At 46.6% G+C, this 22,976-nt stretch overlaps 2 protein-coding genes across 2 annotated transcripts; one reads left to right on the top strand and one right to left on the bottom strand.

Moving 5' to 3' along the window:
• Nucleotides 1–1,702: 1,702 nt before the first annotated feature.
• On the top strand, nucleotides 1,703–13,140 carry HACD3 (3-hydroxyacyl-CoA dehydratase 3). Its single transcript, XM_041468979.1, has 11 exons — nucleotides 1,703–1,818; nucleotides 2,252–2,294; nucleotides 3,319–3,392; nucleotides 5,308–5,472; nucleotides 6,849–6,900; nucleotides 7,268–7,378; nucleotides 7,998–8,125; nucleotides 8,628–8,740; nucleotides 9,224–9,330; nucleotides 10,103–10,234; nucleotides 11,189–13,140. Exons 1-11 carry the CDS (start codon nucleotides 1,732–1,734, stop codon nucleotides 11,263–11,265), a joined length of 1,089 nt encoding a protein of 362 aa, XP_041324913.1. The 5' UTR covers nucleotides 1,703–1,731; the 3' UTR covers nucleotides 11,266–13,140.
• On the bottom strand, nucleotides 11,187–22,973 carry INTS14 (integrator complex subunit 14). Its single transcript, XM_041468978.1, has 12 exons — nucleotides 22,660–22,973; nucleotides 22,296–22,560; nucleotides 21,041–21,148; nucleotides 19,153–19,308; nucleotides 18,035–18,153; nucleotides 17,473–17,615; nucleotides 16,647–16,739; nucleotides 16,006–16,150; nucleotides 15,636–15,769; nucleotides 15,415–15,533; nucleotides 14,973–15,038; nucleotides 11,187–14,124 (listed from the first exon to the last, which is right to left on the bottom strand). The coding sequence occupies exons 2-12, from the start codon at nucleotides 22,515–22,517 to the stop codon at nucleotides 13,873–13,875; spliced, it is 1,557 nt and encodes a 518-aa protein (XP_041324912.1). The 5' UTR covers nucleotides 22,518–22,560; nucleotides 22,660–22,973; the 3' UTR covers nucleotides 11,187–13,872.
• Nucleotides 22,974–22,976: the final 3 nt, after the last annotated feature.

The raw sequence follows: 22,976 nt of genomic DNA, 5'->3' as shown, positions 1-22,976 counted from the left end.
GCCGCTTCCGCTTCCGCTTCCAGGAGCGGCCGCGGGCACCGCGCCGTACCGGCGAGGGCGGCGCCTGCCGGCCGGGAGGACCAAAGGCGGGGATGCGACATCCACCCGGCCACGGGGACCGGGACACAGGGACTGGGACAAACACACACTACACCATGCACGGGGGTCAGGTCATGCAAGCCCCCAGTGCACAGGGACCCTGCAGTTTCAAAAATCGTGGTTTTTTTCCTCCATAAAAAAATCCCGCCAACTCCATACTGATATGCTTCCCACAGGGGAAAGAAATTCCCAGCTGTAATAATGAGTGTTAAACCCTTGGCGCACCAACGCAATGAACACCCAAAACACACTCAGGCTCCAGCAATGTGAGCCCCCCAAAACAACCCCAGGCTCCAGAACTGTGAGCCCCCAGCCAAATGTTTCTACACCCCTGAATTTCCCCTTGCAAAGCACAGTCCTTTTTTCAAAGGAAAATGGTTTTTTGAACCCCTATAAACCAGAAAAAATAACTTTCTGCAGGTGCTCCCTCCTAAAGGCACGTGCAGGTGGAAGCTCTGGGTCACACCGGGAGCTGAGGGCTGGTTTTCCCCACACGCTGCCCCAAAGGGTCCGCGGGGTTTGTGCTCCCAAATAAAGCCTCCCGGGACCATTGCTACAGCTCACCCACCTTCTGTGGTGGCTTCACAGCACCAGGGGCTGGCAGAGGGTGGGAATCCTCCATCCAGGGCCAGGCTGGGGCACCAGAGATTCTCTCCACACCAGAGATTCACACGGAAAACCCTGAGGCTGGGAGAGGCCATGACAGGATGGCGCTGAAGGAGGATGGATTTGCTCTTGGAATGAGGATGGCTGTGGGCGAGGGGCCCTTGTGTGAGCTGCTGAGGAGTGAGTGGTGGGTTTTTTGGAAAGAACAAGTCAATGCTGTCCTTTTTTTAGCCTTGTTATGATAGAATCATGGAATAGTGTGGGTAGGAAGGGACCTTAAAGCTCATAGGCAGGGCCACCTAAATCAGCTTGCTCCAAGCCTCATCCAACCTGGCCTTTAACACTTCCAGGGATGAGGCAGCCACAGCTTCTCTGAACAACCTATGCCAATACTTGGCCAGCAGAATGTCCTGGGGCACATAATAATGACAGTGTAAGAGTTTAAACAGGTTGCACGGCTCCAGGGTTGCTCTTTGCTAAACTCTTATCAGCCTCTGCTGTCACGGTTGAGATGGAGTCAGTCTCTTCTACCAGGTAACATGCTACAGGACAAAGGAAACAGGCTTAAGTTATGCCAGGAGAGGTTTAGTTTGGATATCAGTGAAAATTTCTTCACAGAAGGGGTTGCTGAACATTGGCACAGGCTGCCCAGGACAACAGTGGAGTCCCCATCCTGACGGGATTTCAAAGCCGCGTGGACGTGAGGGCATGGCTCAGCGGTGGCCTCGGCAGTGCTGGGGAATGGTCAGAACGGATCCGGGAGGGCTTTCCCAGCCCAGAAGAGGAGCAGCTCAATGACTGCCACGGCGGAGGCGGCGGAACCCCTGAGGGTGCCGGGCCATGGCCGCCCCGCCCGCCCCCCGCGGCTCCTGAAGGGATTTCAAAGCCGCGTAGACGTGAGGGCATGGCTCAGCGGCGGCCTCGGCAGTGCTGGGGAATGGTCAGAACGGATCCGGGAGGGCTTTCCCAGCCCAGAAGAGCTGCGGCTCAACGCGGGGGCGCCGCGGGCCGGTGCGGGCCGGGACGATGGCGGGGCCCAGCCTGCGGCCGCACGTGCACTGGGCACAGCGGCACCGCGAGCTCTTCCTGCGCGTGGACCTCAGCGACGTCCGGGTACGGCCGCGACACCCGGGGGGACACCCGGGAGGACACCCGGGGGGGACTCACCTGCGGGAAACGGGGAGCACAATGACCTGGGGACACCCGGGAGGGGACATCTGCGGACACCCCGGGGGTGACACCTGGGGGACGGCGGGCGGGGACACCTGTGGGGAATTGGGTGTGGGGGGAGCCTCACCTGCGGGACCCCGGGGGGAAATCACCTGCGGGACACCTGGAGGGACTCGCCTGCGGGACAGCCTCGGGGGAGGCTCACCGGCGGGCGGGGAGCACCTGCGGCACCCCGGCGTGGCTCAGCGGCTGCGGGGGGGTCTGGCCGCGGGGCCCGGCGGCCCGGGGAGGGCTGTGCAGGCGGGACCCCCCGGGAGGGTGCACTGACCCCCGCGGGTTGGTGAGCTGCCAGCTAATGCGTGTTCTCCCTCCGCAGAACCCGGACATCACCATCACCGATAATGTCCTGCACTTCAGAGGTAGGAGCTCCTTCGGGGGGTCTCAGCCTGGCCCCCACCCCGGGGCTGCCGCTGTCCCAGTTGTCCCCATCGCAGGGTGCTTGGTTCCCAAAAGTGGCAGGAGACACCGTGCTGGGCATGTTCAGATCCGCCACATCCACCCACAGCCCTCTGTGTTCCAGCCCTGGTAACCACAAAAGGCCCTATCTTATCTAACAAGAAAACCCCAACCTCCCTGTATTTAAATACCAGTGGAATTTCCATATATCCTTCCCATCCCGGGCCAGCCAAACCCCAGAGATAACTCACAGCAATTTTTCCTTTCACAAAGACCTTGTGTGCAATTCTTATCAAGCCTCCACATCAGGAACTAGTGCTCCATTTGGACACGAAAGCAGACCTTGCCCTGAAAGATAGGTTTTTTTGCAGCTGGACAGCTGCACATTCCAGCACCATGGAATTTTTTAAGATGTCTCATTAGGAGCTGCTGCCTCCTCGGTGAGCCACAGCCGGGCCATTTGATAGGAGGGTGTTGCACATTTCTCTTTGGGATCAGTTTACGGCGTGGATGGGTGGGAATTAAACACAGTGTGCAGTTTTGGAGCCCTTCTGGGGACAGGATCAATGTGGGAGATGACAAACCCTGATAAGTGCCCTTCTGCTGCTGGGAGGCACTCCCCACATCACCCTCCTACACCCATCTCCCTGGGTGCTCCATTGTGCAGAGGCTGGATCCCCAGCAGGAGATTTTCTGCTGGATTTGAGTTATCCATGAGCAGCCTTTTGATCCCCTCTTTTGGGAGTTTGACATGCTGGCTTCCTTCTGTTTTCAGTGTGGTGCAGACTTGCAGCAGCTTTAGCTGCTGACTCCTGCATCTGCCCCTCCAAGCAACGCTTTGGTGTCTTCCCTGTAATTGTGTGGTTTCCTCTGAGGAAGGCAGGAAGAAAGTGCTGTGAATAAGTGCTGAATATTTCTGTGTACAAAGCATCCTTTGCAGGTGGAGTGTGTGGAACCCCACACTGACTGTCAATTCTTGTCTTTTAGCCCAGGGTCACGGTGCCAAAGGAGACAACATATATGAATTTGAGATCGAGTTCCTTGAGCCAGTTGAGCCTAAAGTAGGTATTTTTACTTCTCTAATTCTTGCAAAGAAAAAATAATTTTTTGAAGAACTTGAAAGGGAAATGGCTGTGCATAAAGTTCCCAATACACAGTTTAAATTTTTCTGGTAACTCTGTAATAGCCAGCTCTGTGGCAGTCCTGTGTACCATTGTCTTGTTTTAATGCAAATCATCTCACTGGAGCTGGTGATTGCACGCACCAGCTTGAGTAAGAACTTGCTTGTCACTTGTTACACAGCAGTTTTAAGTTTTTTAAAGGATTTAAAGCAGCAAAATAACAGGAGAACCTGGCAATGTGTTGTCTGATGCAACCTTGACTGGAGGTCAGGGGAACATTGTGCAGTTAGTGTGAGGTTTCATGGCTTCTTTTGTAGCTGGACAAAAGAAGAGAGTCAGGAGAATTCGTGTGTCTGGCTTGAGCAGATTTCTTGGCTGTGATATGTTGTGGCTCCCTTTGGAGAAGTATTTCCTTAATTCCTCTTGCAATCTGGGTGGAAAGAGCTTGGCTCAAAGAGCCGTCCCTCTGTGTCACTCACAGGTGGCTGTGAGGTCTGTCCCCACCTCTCAGAGCCTGGGGCACAGGAGAACTTGGGCTTTGCTCCTGGGGCACGATTTGTGCTGCTTATTCCTGGCTGAGTTTGGGATAGCTCCAGTCAGACCAGGAGCCACCGTTCCCCTCTGCTCTTCGGCAGGGAAGGAGAAGGGAAGGAGACCATCGGAGGGGGAATTGCCAGGCTCTGTCAGCAGGCATGTTTCTGGTGTGGCTCCTGCCAGGTGTGGAGTGGCAGGCAGTGAACAGCTCTTGGTTCCAGGGTCTGGTCACTGCCTTATCATCTGCCTGGCTCACAGTGTGGGAGACGTGCCTGTCTCTGCCTGTGCCTGTCTCCTGTGCTGGCAGACACGGGCTCTGCTGTGAACCAGGCCTGGAAGGCAAGTCCTTGCCTCTGCAGAGCAGCCTCCTTCCAAAAGTTGTCACTCTGAGTCACTGTGGAGAGACTGGAGAGCAGACTCCATAACTACAGATGGTCAGGACCAGGCAGTATCACAGTCCAGGTTTTTCTCCTTTAGTTTGGATGTGCAGCATGAGTTCCCCTTGCTGGTGCCAGCAGTGAGAAATGGAGCCTGTGGCAGGCAAGGATGAGGTGGAGTAGCTGTAAATTACAGCAGCAGCCTTCAGATGTCTGAGGAGCATCCAGCCAGCCTTGACAGCAGAGCTGCTGTAACGTGCTCAGTTTGGAGTGCAGCTCGTGCAGCAGTTTCAGCTGGTCTGACAGGCAGTGCCACGTGGAGCAGCCTCGGTGGTCAGAACGGCTCCAAGGTGACAATGCCGTGGGCTGCAAGGTGACAATGCTGGGGACTGTAAGGATGGAGAGGTTCTGGGCTGCCACTGTGCAGGTGGAGAGGCCTTGTGGGGTGGCAGTGACCACACTGCTTGCTCTGTCAGCTCACCTTGTCTCCAGGCATTCCCTAAGGCTCTTAGCTCCTTCCCTCTGTGCAGCAGGTGTCACATGAGGTTCCCTGTTTAGACAAATACCTGTGGCTGCTGGCAGTGTTATTTTTACTGCCGGCTAGAGGAGGTGGGTGGCTCACAGTACTAAGTGCAAGAAGGTGTAAAGCCAAGGGTTTTGACAGAACCAGGGGTTCTGTCTAAGAAGGCTGGCACTGGGGTCCCTGCTAGCTCTGTGGTGGGATGCAGTGGTGCTGTGATATGGGCAGGCTGCTCAACAAGTCATGCAACCATCACAGCTGCCATCTTCAACTGGACTGCCCTTTGCTTCCATGCCTTGGGTGGCAGAGAGACATTTGTGCTGCAGCAATTGTTCAAGCCTGCCTCCTTGATAAGGGGAGTTTGGCTACCAACTCAGCCTCAGAGCTTGTTTCATCGGACTTTTGCTGATGTGTCTGCCCCCAGCCTGTGTGCAGGATGACCCAAAGGCAGCTGAATATCACGGTGCAGAAGAAAGAGAGTAACTGGTGGGAGAGGCTGACCAAGCAAGAGAAGCGCCCGCTCTTCCTGGCGCCCGATTTCGACCGCTGGTTGGACGAGTCGGATGCTGAGATGGAGCTGAAGGAAAAGGTGAGTCCTGTGGGCACCTGGAGCTTGTGCTGCCACTTACAAAGCAAGGACAGCTGTTCTCCTGTGCCTGAACCTGTATTCTTCATTTGCCAGGAGTTCCTGGCATGCTGATTGTTATTGCTGTTCTATATAGAGCTGGTTAAGTGTAGCATCCCATGAACTCTGTCCTCTTACCACAGAGTAGTCCTTCTGGAGGGAAAAGACAGACTCCCACATGGACTTTCCCTGGTTTTTCCTGTCCTGTCACTGGCTTGGTACCACTGGTGGCTGTCCCCCCTCCCCTGGAGACTAATCCCCTTTGCCCTGCCCTTAGCTCCACCCTCACCCCTTCCCCTTCTTAAGCTGCCTGCACTCCGTGGTTGCCCTCTTTCTCGCCGGGTTCCCTTCAGCCACATGTGATATACTTTTCTGGAATAAAACCTTGCAAAAAGGAGCCTTTCTTGCCTTTCTCGCTGAGCCAGCTGTGGTGAGTGTTGTGTGGGGATCTGACTGCACTGCCTGAATGTTAACCCAACCTGCTTTTCTACAGGAGAGGTTTGTTGGGGACAGCTAGTAGGCAGCAGCACCCACCATTCAACACCCGCATTTTTAGTTAAATGGTTCAAATTATAAGTGGGAATTTGGAAATAGGCACATTTCTGGTTAAAACTGGAGCTGGAGGCTGTGTGCTGGCTCCTTGCATGTGCCCCTTGCCCGGTGTGCTGATCCACAGAGGATCATGTCACTCTGCCATGTGGAGCCCAGAGGAGTGAGTCCTGCGCATTGTCTGGGAAGCAGGGATTGCTGAGGCTTTCCTGAGCCCCTGGCTGGGCCTGCTGGTGCATTCCTACCATCTGGTGAGCTTGAGCAGCTTACTGAGTGGGGAGGTGCAAGATGGACTTGGGAAAGGCTTGAACAGACCACATTCCTGCAAATCCCTTTTACAACAAACACTGCCCTGTTCCCCTCTGCAGCCATGAGCTTAGCAGGGAGCAGAGAGGGGCACTGCAGTGCCAAGGCCCAGGAGCATTGGGAAATGCAGGCAGAGAACCTGGGCTGGATGTTCTCTCTTCTCTTCAGGTTGCTGGTGGGTCATGTAAGAAACAGCACAGTCATAACTGAGAGTTAACACAGAAAGCAGAGGCTTTTTCAGCAAAAGCATCTAATTACTAGAACAAACCACATGGTGAGGGCAGGATAACTGGTTAACACCCTCTGGCTTTTACTGTACTGTAATTTCTGGATGATGAATGTTCTGTTTTATGCTGGTGAAAATTTAAACCTTCTAGCTACTGGCTGCTTGGCTGAGTTTTAAACCCACCAGCTTTGCAGTAGTATAGTTAACAAATCACTTGCTAATTACAGTAAGTCTTTAAAACCTTATCCTTTATCTTAAGGAAGAAGAAAAGATTAACAAAATGAAAATAGAATCCAGAGTCCCAAAAGACCGTAAGTAACTGCATCTTTTTAGTGGGTAAAGTGGGATTTAGGAAGTTTGTTCATGCTTTGTGAACCTTGACTCTTAAGGAGCAGTTTTGGGTGGCTTGGTGTGTCTGGGAGGGGGATCTTTGTTTTGTGAGCTGTTAGAAATTTAATAAAAATGGACTGAAGTTTCCAAGGAATGTCAAAAATCTGACTAGCAAGTATTGAGTTCTGGCAGATGATGGCAAAAGCAGAACTCCCAGTGCACCCAACAATGCTTTTATCACAATCAATAACTTCCCTTTTCCTTATAAGCTTTATTCTCAGAAAGCCTGGTTTGCAGCTCTGTTACCATTGTACTCTGCTCACCTGATGTGTTTATTATTGATTTTAGCTTTCAAACACCTGAAGAAGGGATACCTAATAATGTATAATCTTGTACAGTTTTTGGGATTCTCTTGGATTTTTGTGAACATGACAGTACGACTATTCATCTTAGGAAAAGGCAAGTAATGAGCACTATTTTATTTGTATTGGAGGCTTTGAGTTGATTTTCAGTGTTGTCTTTAAGACCTTTTAAATAGCAAAATCTAAAGGGAGATATATTTAGGAACTAAACCATGAGTGCAATGCCAAAGAGCACAATGAAAGACTTTCAAAAGGTCATCAAAGTGTCAAGGGCAGGAAAATACTGTCCCCTTGTAAGTCACAGCTGTGTACTCTGTGAATGATACTTGTGCTCTGCCAGGATCACTTCTAACAAAATCAGCTGAAGCAAAATGTCTCGCTGACTGCAATGTTAATGTTTTTGAAAATGATCTGGACAGAATATTTTGTTTTTGAAGCAAGAACAATCCATTCTGTTGAGGTACAGCACTATTGCCATTTTTGTAAAGCAATTACTGAAATAGCTCTTGATCCTTCTGTGTGTGAAATGGAGCAGTGTTTCTGCCCCAGCTGCTGCGAGTTCAAGATAAGGCCTATAAAGAACTTATGTAATTATGCATCATGTTTTTCTCAAATACAACCAGAATCCTGGTATCACAAGCTGTGCTGCTGCACCAGCTTCCTGAGCATGAAAATTCATTTGTTCTCTAAAATGGTTGGTTTCCTGTGTCCTACAGATTCCTTCTATGACACATTTCACACTATTTCTGATATGATGTATTTCTGTCAGACCCTGGCGTTAATGGAGATCATGAATTCACTAATAGGACTGGTCAGATCACCGCTGATACCTTCTGTACTGCAGGTTGTATTTTTAAATTCTTCTCCTTGCTCTTATGTTTAAAGTAAATGTTTGTTTTACGCAAGTGTTGAGACTCTCCTAAAATAAGTGATGCAACCTCACTGGCACTGGACTAGAGGATTTCTTATTCACAAGGCAGGAATCCATGCTTCCCAGTCTTGGCTGTGACAGGCTGTCTGTCTCCTTCCATCACCTGGGTAAGGGAGTGCAGGACAGAAAAAGCAAGAAGCTGATAAAAGTACATGATTTTGTTTTGGTGCCAGTGCCCTTTTTATCCTGGTTGTGGTGCATAAAAATGAGGATGGCTGATTTGAGACTGGATCCCTTGGATTGTACCTAAATACAGGGCAAGATGCCTACTTGTAAGAAGCAGGTCACAGCTCAGCTGTGAGTTAGTTGTGTGCTCAGATGTGTGAGGAGTAGATATCTGGTGGTTTGGACAGTAAGGACTTGCCCTTCCTTTTGATGAAGAGTGAATGTTCTTTAATATGTTTTTCTTTAATAGATATTTGGAAGAAACTTCGTTTTATTTGTTATCCTTGGAAGCTTGGAGGAAATGCAGAGCAAACCTGTGGTGTTCTTCATATTTTATTTCTGGAGTATCATTGAGCTGTTCAGGTTGGTGGGATTCTCCTCCTACCAAGTGTGCACAGAACAAAGTGGTTGTTCCCAAGAAAGAAGATTTTGATCTTTGTATTTTTTGGAAGAGTTGGCCCCTGAGGGTAAAAGCTCTTTGAGTCATGGACTGTTCACAGCCTTCCTTCATCTGCCAAAAGCTAAGGCATGGCTGGAGTCTGAAAGTGATATTGCCCTGTTGCTTTATTTCTTTATTCCTTTGGTGCTTTGAATTTCCATTGTTAAATGAGGCCTTCATCTTTGAAATGAAGTTATTTTGGAAGGTTTATTAGGCAGCCAGGCAGTTGCCTTCATCCCTGTGTTCAGAAGGGCCTGAGCCCTGTAAACTGCCCAATAACCGTGTGCCCATCATCATCCACAGGGACAATGAATATTCTTGTGTCATTTGGGAATTGTGTTGAGCACACAAGACTAATTGTAATAGTAGTTTCCATTTTAAAGTGTTTGTTTCCCCTCACACTGTAGGTATCCCTATTACATGCTTTCCTGCATTGGAATTGAATGGAAACCACTCACCTGGCTCCGTTACACTGTCTGGATCCCTCTCTACCCCTTAGGGGGCTTGGCAGAAGGTATCTCCCTAAAGCAGTTTACTAAATAATGAATTCAAGGCTGGAAAAATAACTCAATTTCATTTTTCAGCAGCTGGACTTAAAATAGTAAAATAGAACAACAGATAAATCATTTGCTTTGAGGTGAACCAAATATAAGCATTTTGTCTTTCATACTGAATCAAATATTTTCAGTTTGATGTAAAGTCTTCCTTTTGGAGGAAAGGCTCCCTTTCTGGAGGGGGAAGTAAAGACAATGATGGGTTGCATGAACAAATGGAACAAGAACAAGCTGCACAAGATGCCAGTGCTCACTTCCCTCTGCTGAACCAAAGCTTTGTCTGCTGGGCCTGACTTGCTCAGCCTGGCCTGGGTTCACACCAGCTCCCAGCTCTTGATATTGTCTTGTAAATGACTGCAGAGGACAGGCAGGGGCTTATCTTTTGTTGCAAACTCGTGTCTGTGAGCCTGGAGGAGCTTTGGGCATTGCCCAACACCGAGCAGGGGGAGGAGTGTGCCTGTTTCATTGCTGGGGGTATTTCTGGATGGCAAATCCTGCTGGCACAGGCCCTGGGGCTGCAGCTGTGCCTGAGAGCAGTCTCACCAGGAAGGTTTCCTGCTGCACTCCCCCAGCCAGGTGCTTCCCACCCTACTGCATGTTCAACACCTTCAAAATTGCTGTCATTAATCAGCGCTGGCAAATTAGAAGGGACTATGCTGAAATAGTTGGTGTGGGCTGGGTAATTATGTATTTTATCTGTACTTTGTAATGATGGTGACCTTCTGCTTTCAGCTGTCTGTATTGTTCAATCCATTCCAATCTTCAGTGAAACAGGGAAATTTAGCCTGGGATTGCCAAATCCACTGAATGTCACAATCCAGTTTCCATTTGTGCTTCAGATATATCTTATAGCCTTGTTTTTAGGTAAGTATTTAATTCTATTTCTCAATATTGAAATAACAAGGCCAGTTTCCCCTGAATAACTTGATTTTTCAAAGAAAATGGAATTCCTGCATCTTGGAGACCATGGCAACACAAAATTGCTTGAGGTTAAGTGTTATCCTTGTGGATTGTTCATGTAAATTTGTCAGTGATGGAGGGAAACACACCTCCAGTGAGCTCTGATTAGCCATCCAAAAAGGTGATATTGGTAACAAATTAGCAGCATAAATTTGGGTGAAAGGAATAATTTTTACATGTGTTTATAACCATAGTATACTTAGTTTCACCTTTTAGGGGGTATTTGAGCTTTAGAATGCTGTAGTGGTAATTGAAACATAATTTCAAATTAAAGTAATTTAGTTAAATGTTGCAATATAATCACAAATGCAACATGAAATCATGTTTTTTCCAGGAAACAATATAGAACTCTGTTTAAATAGTGCATTTAAAGAAGAAAACCTGCTTGAGACATAGTTAGTTTCTGGTGTTACATTTGTAAACACAATTTAAATTCCTTGTACCCACACCCACACTGGGTATCCACATCTCACCACGATCTAACCGCGAATTTTAAACTGAACTTTCACTAGATTTCTCCAGCTCAGACATTGCTTAAAGCCACCCTTCAGTCGAGTTTCACTCTGAAATACCTGGTTCATCCTCCTTAGCTCTGCACAGCTGGTGTCACAACTTCTCAAAAGTGACAAACAAACCTTCTAAGCAGCTCTTTACCAAACAGCCTGTGCAGCAACTCCTGCCTCAGCCAGCAAGAAAACACTTGCGTTAGCTTTCACTGCTACACACACCCCTAAATAATTTATTTTGTTGTGTGGTGGTTGGGTTAGTTGGGTTCTGTTATTTTTCCTTTAGATTTGGTACAGCCATTTAGCACAAAAAGACAGTGATGTCCTACCTAAACACTTCATTCTTTTCCAGGGGTATTTGTAAACTTCCGTCACCTCTACAAGCAAAGGAAACAGCACCTTGGACCAAAGAAGAGAAAGATGAAGTGAAGCAGGACTGCAAAGCTTTCTTATCTCACTTGGGGACAAGATAAGCCTCTAATTCTTACGGTTTTACCCACTGTAATGCAAGAATTTTGTAAAATGACCAGGCTAGATTTCATGATTTCATAGTGAATTCAGGTAACATTCCCTTATGCTGGATTTTGTTCCCTTCCCATCATCTATGCATGGCATTTACCATTGAACATTTAAACTTGTATCCTGTCAACCAGCATATTAGAAAGAAATCCTATTATCTGCATATGATATGCTTATAATCAGTGGAGCAGCACTAACTAGAAATAGTGTTTATCTTTTAATTGGAGATTTGCTCTTTCAATATTGCATGCAGATAGGGCTTCTGATGTGGGATATGCTCTTTGCTGGCCTGTGCTGTTCCTGGGAGGCATCTTGATGGCAGGAGGAGGCACAGTCTGAGGCCACTGGGATAAACTTGCTCAGTATATACCCCCCCTGTTCTTCTGCAGCATTATTGATGGTACAGAATTAAAACTGGAAGTAGCTAATGCTGATTTAAATGCTACCAACTTAGTCTGTTTCTAGTTGAGCCTTAACAGAGTAGGAGCTCTCTGTGGACCATAGCAATGTGTATTCCTGTAGCAACACATCCTGTCCAGTTATTAGGGAAAGGAAGCTGCCACTGAGGGCAGAAATGCTTTCCTGCTTGGTAGAGCAAGCACTGAAATGTAACAGAACAAGGGAACATAGGTACCAGCTCTCCCCTGGCACGTGAACCCCAACAGAACTCCATCCAACCCATGCAAAGGGAGAATGTGGAATTCTCATGGGAGATGGGGCCCCTCTGATCCATCCTGGCAGGGCTGTGGTTCCTGTATTTACAGCAAGGCAGCAAAGTCCCTCTTCTATCTGCATTTAGGGGTGCAGCAGAGAAGTTGGTGTGTATGGTTGACTGGCTCCTGGGGGGATGGAACAGGGAGGGTCAAATAAACTGTATTATTTAGATAGCACATATCAAATCTTAGTAAGGGAGGTCCCATACAGGGTTTGAAGCACCCTTTTCTCTTTGATTGCTTTAACCACCACCACCACCAAAGAGAAGCTCCCCCCACATTTCAGGTCATCTGCTGTCTCACCTGGAAACCTCTGGCTCAGCTGACTTTATTTCAGCATGTCCTTCTTCACACTGAGCCTCCTGTAGCTGATCCCAGATTCCTCTGGCCTCCTTAACCCAGCTTAGAAATGTACAGCAAGTTTACTTTAAACTGCACTGTGGTTATGAACAGGTTGTTTCCCAACTGCCACTGCCCCAGGGCACTGCAGAGCAATGCCAGCAACCCAGAACAGACACAAGCTGAGATTAGCTTAGTGCCATGTTACTATTTATCTTTTTCTATTGTAAAACAGTATGAACCCTCCAGAAAATTATTTTATATATATATATTAAAAGTAACAAACAGCAGAAGGTTTGTGATATGGACCCAGTGCTTGTTACTGTAAATGAAATAGTGTTATGAGGAGACTGACATAGAAGCAGTACAAGCTCCACGCTGCATTTCACAAATTGTGTTCTGTCAACAAGAGGCGTGATACAACTTCTCTTTGGGAGAAGCACAGCCTACTTTACTCAGGAGAGTTGAGCACTATTTACACAATATTTCACTTAGCACACACTGTACCTATGTTTGAAGTATGTGAAAGGGTTGAATTAGCTGAGTAACAGAACAGCAAGGATCACTTTCATACTTTAATTTCTTCTCTGGGCATTTAAACCTCTGTTATGAAATCCATATGTATTCATCAGTGAAATTGTGGTACCTAGTGCAAGCTGTCATGGATCTTACACTACTGAATTTTAGTCCTTCAGAAAGAATGTGTTTCTATTAATAAAGATTTACAACCAAATTTTTAGTTCAGTTGTTTGTTCTTTCAAATTATACAACTTCCTGAAAAGTCGTATCATTTGATATTTAACTTGAGCTAAACAGCTGGGACCCGAGCCTTCGCCAGGTTTTGGGCCACACAGCCTGGTTGCTATGAAAACGGAACAAATCCAACTTAAATTTTCATGAAGAATTACTCTTTATTTGTATTATGCAAATAAAAAAACCACGTGTCCCAAGGTCAAGTTACTTTTAGAAGCATAAGTACTGCAATGCAAGTGATAATGCTTAGTACAAACTGTCAAGTTGGGCATAAAGTCAGGGCCAACACCCCAAAATCAGTTCAGTATCTGATCTTGCAGGGTGCTTCTCACACCTTTCTTTGGAGTAATCAAGTTGGTGTTTAAAGTGTAGTAGCTGCCTTTTAGGATACTTTCACCAGCGAGTTCAGTTGTGCAGTAACTGCATTTTGGGGAGACCAAAATCCAAGAGCTGCCAATGGCATTTTTTTCTCTCCTCACATGTTCTAAATGACTTCCGCTCATCATCCAACACCATCACTGGGTTTGGGACACTTTCCACAGTTTCCAGGTCTGACTAAAAGCCACCACAAACCAGCTATGTTTGTTTAGAGAGCACTGATGCAAAACTTCCCCGTTTGGATAGGAAGTTCTTCAAACAGTGATCAAACAGGCCAGAAGAAAATCTGAACCGCTTGAGCCTTAATCTAAGAGAAGCTCCCAAAACGGAGACTTCACATTCTCTCAGTGCTGCTACTGGAAAAGTCTGTCTGCAGAGGAGCAATGTTGTGATCATAGGCAGCGTATTCCGAGGCTCCAGTACTTGCCACTTTGAGCTGCTGGGCCGCGTGTGTGAGCTGGAAGGCGGCGTCGGGGTGGGCGGTGTCGGGCAGCAGCGTGCACTCCCGCTCCAGCATGTCTGCCACGCCCTTCAGCAGCTCCAGGAAGCCGAAGGCCAGAGCTGCCTTCCGCAAACGATTCAGCTCCTGCAAAGACACAAAACCTCTTTTAAAGCCACTCCGAGCCTCGACATCAAACGGGAGTTTCTTGTATCTGTTTTTAAAGGTGATGTTACTCACAGTGCAGCTGCTGGAAACTGCCCAGCTGCTCATGGACAGAAAAGTCAGGGCTGAGGATGAGAACAGTGGTCTTCCCTTGATCCTTTCCAATAAACCTCCACTTCTTCCTTTTGTGCATTCAGCTATTGTACCTGCCTGCTTTGTCTGTGTCCCAGCAGGGCTCCAGCTTAGGCTTCACTGACTGACTGCTGCCTTTGACCACAGTGGCCAGTAAAGTGTAGATACATTGATTTTTCTTCCCTACAAACTGAACAGTGCTTATGTGCACTTAGGCAGGTGTTCATTCTTCAGGTCTCTGGAGGCTGCAATACCAAACTGCTTCAGCACTAAGCTTGCAAGAGGAATAATTACCTCCAGCTACAGTCTGGTTTTGGATCATTATGGTGTGGCCAAAAGTGCCTGGAACTTTGTCTTTCTCTGCTTCAGTTGTAGATAAAATGGAGGAGACATTTTCAAGACTCAGAATGACATCTGTGTTCCTATTCCTCTCTGATCCCTGTTAATTTCTGCCTGGACAACAGCATAAAAATTCACCATGGAAGCAGCAGAGGTCATGAGGGTCACTTGTAGACATGATACATCTATGCCAGAAAATGTAGTGCTAGACCATTGTAATGAGACCCCCTTGTCTCACCTAACCAGTCTGTAAGTTTTTGCAGAGCACTGCAAGCCTGAACAGAACACACTGTGGTTCCTCTGTCAAATGCACCACCACCACTATGCATCAAACTTGGCCAGCCTGGAATGTTACTCACTTTATAGAAGGTTTGTGTTTTTTCAGGGAGTTTCCTTGCATTTCTCAGTATCTTCTGTACATCTGTCTGCAGAAAAGAGAAAAAAAAAATCCCAAAAATGTGGCAGCTTCTGAGAGAAGCTGCAGAACAACCCCCAACTCTTTATGGATAAATTATCCTGACCACTGACAAAACTGCAGCTCACAAAGGCTGAAACATAACTGGTAATTATACTAAATCAAATAAACCAAGCCAGATGCTCCACTGGAGACACAGCTCTCATTAAACAAGCTATGCTTTCTGATTGCATTTTAATCATGACATTGTAAAGAGGCAGTGTTTATAAAAATGAAAGAAAAGCAATAAAGCAATTACACTAAATGGGCAAGACATGCACAGACTGCAGTTCCTGCTGAAATGGCTCCTGCTGCTCCAGGTAAAGCAGCACAACCTGGATCATTACCTGGAGCCCACTGGGTTTGATCCAGACAGTGACATTCTGAGCGTAGCTGCGCTTGTTCTTGGGCTGCAGAGGGAAAGGGCTCTTATTGTCATCCTCTCCATAAGGATTTTCTTTTGCATCTGGGAGAAAAAATAAATTATAGACTTAGCAACTAAGAATTGTCAAGATCATTCACACAGCACTGAATGGTTAAGAGTTACTCAGAGGAGTGTGACCAGTACCTGAAATGGGGCCAAGCTGTGCCATCTTCCCCAGCCATGGGAGGGGCTCAGGACCAGGTTCAAAGAGTGACATCATGAGGTTTGATTTCTTCTTGCTATCAGCTTGTGAATAAAGCATTCCATACCACTCTGGCCTGTGGAAAAGAGCAAACCCTCAAAAGCTGAAAATCTTCCACCCCTCCCTCTCACTGTGTGGAGGCTCAATGTTTGCAATTTGTACTGACAGAAACAAATCTGCAATTAAAAATCCACAGCTTAGTCTAGCAGTGCAGAGTTCTGCACAGAATACAGATATAAATAAGCATAATTTATAAATAAAGCCTAAATGAGCAAAGTAAGAGATTTTTCAGGCAGACATCCAGCTCCATACCCCAACTGGACGAGAGCCACCATGCCTTCCACTTTCAGGCTGCCATGTAATAAAACACAGAAGTTGGGGATTTTCCCAGCAATCTGATTAGCTGAATTCTCATCTTCAGTGTCATCTGTGATCCCAGGTCCCACCTCATCTCCCTCTGGGGAAGAATCAAAGCAAACAAAGAGAAAACATGAGAATAAATTCAAACACAAGAGTTCTGTTTCCATGACACCACCCCTTACTGTCTGCCTGCAAGAGTTAATTAATACTTTTGTAGAACAAACAGCTGCAGAATGAACTGCTTGGGCAAAGTGGCACAATAATGACACGTAAATGTTCCACTGTATTGTACTCAAGGGCATTAAATATTAATCTTGCACCACGTATTTCATGGCTCATTGTTATTCTGAACTGTACTTTTAGCATGTTCTATTAATAATGATGTTGTAAGGACCCTGGTCCCTCTGTGAACTTCACAAAGAACACAGTATGCAAAATAAGAGAGCCTGTGGTCAAGGTTTTAATTTTAATGCAATCACACAAATATGACATCTGGTATTTTGATAAAGCAAAAAAATCTGTGCTTCCAGTCTAAACCTCATTACAAGGGAAGTTTAAAGTAGTTTTTGCTGAAATAAACCCAATTTGCTCACCTCTGTTAAGTGCAATGGGCAGTACCAAGTGTCTGGACAAGACAGGAGGGCTGGAGATGTCTGCAATATCTACAAACCCAACAATTTCTAGATCTGCAGGGAGACAACAGATTTAAATCAGATTTAAGACAGTTTAAGTCAGATTTGGAAATAATGAAATGTATTCAGAGGCTATTTAACATCACCACCAGGTTTTCTGAAGCAATGACTAACGGTAGCACAGGAGAACCCAAACTGAACTGGAGTGCAAAGGTGTTAACAAGTTAGAAATACACCAAACACACAACTTCTGAAGATGACTTTCAGCACACACAGACTGCTGCCCATGAGCTGTGCTGCTGGACAGTTACAGAACTGGGCACCTTGATATTGACACTGTACACAATCTATTGCTGTCTTATAAATTCCAAAAGAGAAAAAGCAAATACCTGCTGCTCACAGGAGCTGCTGTCCCCTAACAGGAGGGCTGGGAAGGTTTTTCTTTGCACAGTTGTTTTTTAAAAACAATTTCTCCTTGCTGAAGCTTATGAGAGTGCTCATGGAAAGCAGCCTGTGGCTGTCTCCCAGTCTCTACCCCTAGAAATTGTCACCCTGAGCTCTGGAAGTGCCTCTACCCTACTCCAGCCCTTTAGCCAGGTACACATGGATGAAGTAGGATGATGTGTTTGTTCCCTGGTGTCACACATACACCAAAAAATTACACATTTGGAGACTGATCCTTGCAGAGACAAAGTGGATGAAGCAATAACTCCACAGGATAAGAGGTGGTAGTGAAAGGGCAGAAATCAAATGGATTTTAGTAAAAAAGCAATAAAAGATTTGTTACCTGTATTAATTGCCTTAGGAATGGGGTCTATTTCCTCATCTATAATGAAAGGCTCTGGTCTGGGAAATACTTGCACATCAGATGTTAAGTGGCCACACTTGAGGACAGCATGGAATGGTGTATAAGCCAGGTCTATTAGCTTTCTAGAACACAGTTATTAAGGAAAACATAATATATATTAAATGAAAATAGTTAGTCTAAAGCACGCTAATTTAACTCCCAAACATTTTTTAACTACAGTAATTCAATAGTTCTAGTGTTGCTAAATTATGGAACAAAGCAGCATTATCCCACTCATGGAAAATGAACAATAATTATGGAAATTACTGTCTTCTATCTGCCAAGCATAAAGAGATGCTACAGTTTGGTTACAATGACTAAATAAATATTGACCATAACCAGTGAAGGCCAAGATGAAATTACAGTTAACAAGATAATAAAATTTTAAAAAATAGTTTAATTAGAACATCTCATATCATCAGATTTCTTATTGTGTTTGTTTTCCTTTTGAGATACCAACTGGGGACCTTCCCAAAGGTCATTTATCTACAAGTGTGCTCACCCAAACATGGACTGCACATTCTTCAGGCACAGGGGGCCATCAATGGTGAAAATCTGCCCTTCCCCATTGTTTAAATCAATGAGCCGTTCCAGGCAGTCTAAGGAATCTGTGCTTTGAAGCTGCAGAAAAAGAAAGGGAAATATTTTTGTTGAGTGTTCTTTTTATTCTCTTTTGTACTAACCAGTATTTTTAAAGAAAATATACACAACACAGCAGAAGCACCTGATTGGATGCTCCCATGATTTTTTTGTTCTCTTTCTTCTTTCCAAATAAACCAACATTCTTTGTCTCCCAGACAATGTTCTCTTATTACTTATCAGAAATAGATTATTTATTTTAAATATCTATTTTAAATATTTTCTCAGTTATTTTGAGATGTTAACAGTGCTTCAATCCACCAGCTTAATCAAAAGCATCATCCTTGACAGAGACCATGAAGCTGAGATATGTAATTGATGCCTAAGCAGAAAACCCTTCTGTGAAGGGTTTCACAAGAATACAGGTGTCAAATCAAAAGCAATGCTATTAATAAAACTTAATCTAACAAATATTAGTCAAATAGGCTTCTTTTTAAACAAATGTTTATGCAGCAGAATTCTAACTCCTGTGAAGATTTTTAAAGCTGGGATTGAAATTTGCAAGAGAAGGAGAAAGGAGGAAGAAGATTGACACCTTTCCTTCAAAACTAAGGAAAGGTGTTTTGAACACTGGCTTGGAGACTTCAGTTTTCCCCTCTCACATTTCTACATACAGCTACTGTGTCTTAAGTGTTAAGCATCTTTGCAACACAAGTCATTTATTCAAGAACTTAACTGTAGATTAAGAAGAGCCCCAAAAGCCTTCAACATAATTAATGCAGTAGTAATATAAACAGAGACATTAAAATTCCATAATATTCCCCAGGGACAAACTGACATGATTTATAAAGATTCTGGTAATAATGCAGTAGCAGCAGATAATAACAGTGCAATAATAAACCTTAAATTCTCTTTCACCCAATAACAAAGCACCAGAACGCCAACTAAACCTTAAGCACAAGAACATCAACGCAATGTTTTGTGGCCGTCAGTTCAGAGAAGACCAACAATTACCCAACGCAACAAAGAATAAGACATCACCTCTTCCAGGTTGGCCATGCACATGACGTAGAGCTTGGACGGGAACGGGAAGGGCAGCGGGAACCTGTTGCTGTCGCTGCGCTGGCTGTGGGTGGCCAGGGAGTGGCGCAGGGAGCCCCTGCCGATGCCCAGGCAGCCGTCGGTGACCAGGACAACCTGCAGGGACAAGTGAGACACTGCCAGCTGCACCTCAACACCCACACGCTGCGGGAGCCTTCCCGCCGCAAGGGCTCCCAGCGGGTTTCCTCCACCGAGCTGGGCAAAGAACTGCTGGCAGAATTTCCAGAAAGAACCCCAAATCATGGGGAAATTGAAGATTGAACCCTCGTGGTTTACACGGTGTGCATGGTAAAGAAATGTTTTCTTGGCATTAGGTAATTGCACCAAAATTTGAATCTCGTACATTTAAGTGTGCACTAGGAGCACAGTGACTACACAGCTCTTGATGTTGGATTCAAGGATCCCAGGTTTATTTTCAGATGGATGATAAAGCCCATTTCTTCTGCAGAATCTGGGGAGCAACTCAACTTACACTACAAGCCACAGAGAAACCTCAAAAAAGGGTAAAATTAGTCATCTTAATTCTTTGCAAATACAGCTGCATTATGCTCACGTTTTGCAGCAGAACTCCTATAGCAAAACCTCACACTTTTCCATTCAATTGCACATCCAGAGTCAATCCCTGTGGAAACCTGCACTAATTACACTGAATAATGGGAATATTTACACTCAGCTGTGACCCAGTCACTTCCAGAGGAGTAAAAGAACTGCTCCTTCAATGCTGCATGGCAACAGCAGGCATGATTTCTGGCTGCTAGGTAAGGAAAATCAAATCCAGCTGAAACTCCACGTGTAATTGCTACATCAGATTTGTATTCTCCCTTCATCCTCGGTCTCTCTCCTCAGAACTGGTGCTCTCCAGTGATGTTTTCCACTGCTCCAAGGCTGCACAGTACATTCCTCAGTGCCCTCCACCACCCCAGCACCTGAGGTGCCAGTTAAATTAGTTAGGACACAAATGAGAGACAAAATAGTTGAGGTCTAATCTCTGCTTGGTTTTCACACCTTTTTTGCTGTTTGCTTTGAATATTTTTTGCTGCCTCAAGGTGCCTTTTGTCAGTGTTGGATGATGAAGCCTAACCAATAAACCTCTATCCTTCTTGTCCTTAAGGAATATTGCTTCAGGCATCTTCCCAGCTCACTGAGCTGCAAAATTGCTGAACTTAAATCAAGACCCTCAGAAAACCAAGGGTTAAAGCAAACTCTGCCAGAAGAGGCAGCAGATTTGGAAGGATGAGAGCTTGCAGGGCTGAATGGGTATGTGAGCAGCTGCATGGCAAATGACTCATTTGGGAGAGTCAGATCAAAACACGCTCAGCAGCAGCCCCACGCTGTTGGTTGAGAGCTGGGGTTGTCACAAGCCCTGGAAACCATCAAGGACTGGAGGGGAGAGGCTCTGGGAGGGACTACACCCCTTCCAAACAGAGTGAGGCTCCTGGGACAGCAGACTGCATCCAGATCAAACACCAGGCCTGCACAACAGTGCTCCTGAGCCACATTTTACAATCCACTCCACTACAAGAACACACTGGGCAGGAAACGGTCTTTTTTTTTGCTGCTGAATATTTTTATAAAAATCACCTTCTGTTCACGTTGCAGATTTAGCCAAAATACTAACTCTTTGTGGTTTTGCATGAAGCATGCCTGAGAGCATTCCAAACTTTCAAATGACATTTACATTTCTATGTGCAACTCACAGGAACAGAATCAATCACAGACTCACAGGGTGGTTTGGGTTGGAAGGGGTCTTAAACATCACCAAGTTCCAATCTCCCTGCCAGGGATAACTAAACATGCAGTGAACTTAAACCAGTGCAACCAGCCATACCTGGCAAGGAATTGCTGCCCCCCATTCCTGCTGGACAATGTTGCAAACCCCCAGCAGCGCCGACTCCAAACAGGTTTTGTCATAATCATCCATGTTACTGAGGGCTTCCTGCAAAGACAAACACCCAGTCACTGCTGGGGGAGTATCCCAGCCAGGAGACACCCAGCAGTCACTCCTGGAATATTATCAACACAGCTCTTTAAGAGTGAAAAAACACCTCTGCATGTCTTAAAAAAAATAAAAACCTGAGGCAACATCTAACAAGAAATACTTAGCTGAGAAAATCATCACAGGTGTCAGAGCAGAGACCACAAGGAGTTTATTTCACAAAAACTCTTTGGCAGAGAGAGAGAAACAAACCCAGAAGTCACATCTGCATCCATAAACCAGCTTTTGTCCTAGAAGTGAAAACCTCACACTTAACACAGCATCACCAGGGTGCAGCTGTGAGGTGAACTTGCTAAAGAAGCCTGGCTGGGCTCCTGGCTTGCAAAATTCCTCAAATGAACTCTTAGGGAAGTGAGAATTAATCAGAGAGGATGCACTGGCACCCACCTGCAAAACTGCAAACATAACAGAGAACAGCTTTTAAAATCTCTTTGCTCAATGGACAAACCCAAAGCATGGTGCCCTGTGACAGCAATGTGTCATCTCCTCCTGCCTGTGAGGGTCAGATATAAATGTACAACTTTTACTGGATTCAGAGGCTCCAGTGCCTTACTGCACTCATGGGAAATTTCCCTCTTGGACTTTCTCATTTCCACTTCCTTCTCCCAACTTCCCACCACATCTGTGAGGCCTAAAATCACTTATTCTCACTCTTGCACTGTTTTGACTTCCACACACTCTCAACAGCAGCTTCTCTGTTCCAAACCACTCGACTCAAAGCCTTTCTAAATGGTCCTGTCAGCTGCATTGTTTATCAAGAGCAAACCAACAAGTACACATAAAAACAGGGACATCTCAGACCCACTTGGGGAGCTTCATCAGGCAGCCCTTCCCTCCATCCCGCTTTTAACTCCATCCCATTTTAGAGTCAATCAGCCACACCCCAGTGCAAAGGTGCAACTGGCAAATTCACTGTTTCAAACACACTGATTTCACCTGCCCTTAAAATAAGGACAAACCCACTCAATTCAAGACGTGTGCACAGGACGATACCAAATCACACAACTTCACGCTGCTTTGGTGGCACAGTTGGCTGATTTTTTAAAAAATGCTGCCGGTTTACTGCTTTAGCGTTCACACCCCCTACCTGGAGCGTGTTGTAGTCTCTAGTGAAAGGCACCATGAGCTCCCAGAGGGATGAAAACACCACCAAGGCCGTGAACTCCAGCTTGTAGTTGGTGGCCATGTGCTCGAAGAGCATGGTGAGCCCGTGGGCAGCCAGGTGCTTGCGCTGGTACTCCTCGGAGCCCTCCACCGACACCGGCCGCGTCATGGACAGCGACACGTCCATCACCACCACCGTGGGCATGGCGAGCTGCTCCTCCGCCGCCCTCACGGCCGGGCTCAGCTGCCTGCGGCGGGAGGGAAGGCACAAATCATCACCGAACCCGCACCCGGCGAGCCACGCGCCTCGCCCCCTCACGCCGACCCCGCGGAGAAGCGATAATTACCCTTTTTCCCCCCCAAAACGAGGGGCTGAGCACAGATTAGGTGAATACACGCTGAACCCCACACGGCATTTCCAGCCGGGCGCAGCGCAAGGCCTGGAGACGGCAGGAGCTGAGCCTCGCTGGGGAAAGCGCGCAGCCCTGCCGCTCCGAGGGCGGTCGGGCAGGGATCCAGCCCTCCCTACAAGGCTTCGCCCTCAGCGGGGCTGTCCCCGGAGCGCTCCCGGGCCGGCCGGGCCGAGCGGCGGCGGCGGCGGGCACGGAGCGGGGCGGCGGAAGAGAAACGCTGCTGCACACCGCGGCCCGCCGCGCCGCCATGC

The sequence above is a fragment of the Pyrgilauda ruficollis genome, unplaced genomic scaffold (genome assembly GCF_017590135.1).
Source record: "Pyrgilauda ruficollis isolate IOZ18807 unplaced genomic scaffold, ASM1759013v1 scaffold23, whole genome shotgun sequence".
Classification (NCBI taxonomy): domain Eukaryota; kingdom Metazoa; phylum Chordata; class Aves; order Passeriformes; family Passeridae; genus Pyrgilauda; species Pyrgilauda ruficollis.
The sequence above is the reverse complement of the archived record's forward strand: the minus strand, read 5'-3'. Positions and strand labels throughout refer to the sequence as shown.

Excerpts from the sequence above, each read along its gene's own strand:
- HACD3 (XM_041468979.1), top strand. The coding sequence starts at position 1,732 with ATGGCGGGGCCCAGCCTGCGGCCGCACGTGCACTGGGCACAGCGGCAC. Across the intron at positions 2,295-3,318 it reads TAATGTCCTGCACTTCAGAG|CCCAGGGTCACGGTGCCAAA; the intron begins GTAGGAGCTCCT and ends CTTGTCTTTTAG. Across the intron at positions 10,235-11,188 it reads TCTTATAGCCTTGTTTTTAG|GGGTATTTGTAAACTTCCGT; the intron begins GTAAGTATTTAA and ends ATTCTTTTCCAG.
- INTS14 (XM_041468978.1), bottom strand. The coding sequence starts at position 22,517 with ATGCCCACGGTGGTGGTGATGGACGTGTCGCTGTCCATGACGCGGCCG. Across the intron at positions 15,039-15,414 it reads TCAAACCCAGTGGGCTCCAG|ACAGATGTACAGAAGATACT; the intron begins GTAATGATCCAG and ends TCTTTTCTGCAG. Across the intron at positions 14,125-14,972 it reads AAACACAAACCTTCTATAAA|GAGCTGAATCGTTTGCGGAA; the intron begins GTGAGTAACATT and ends GTGTCTTTGCAG.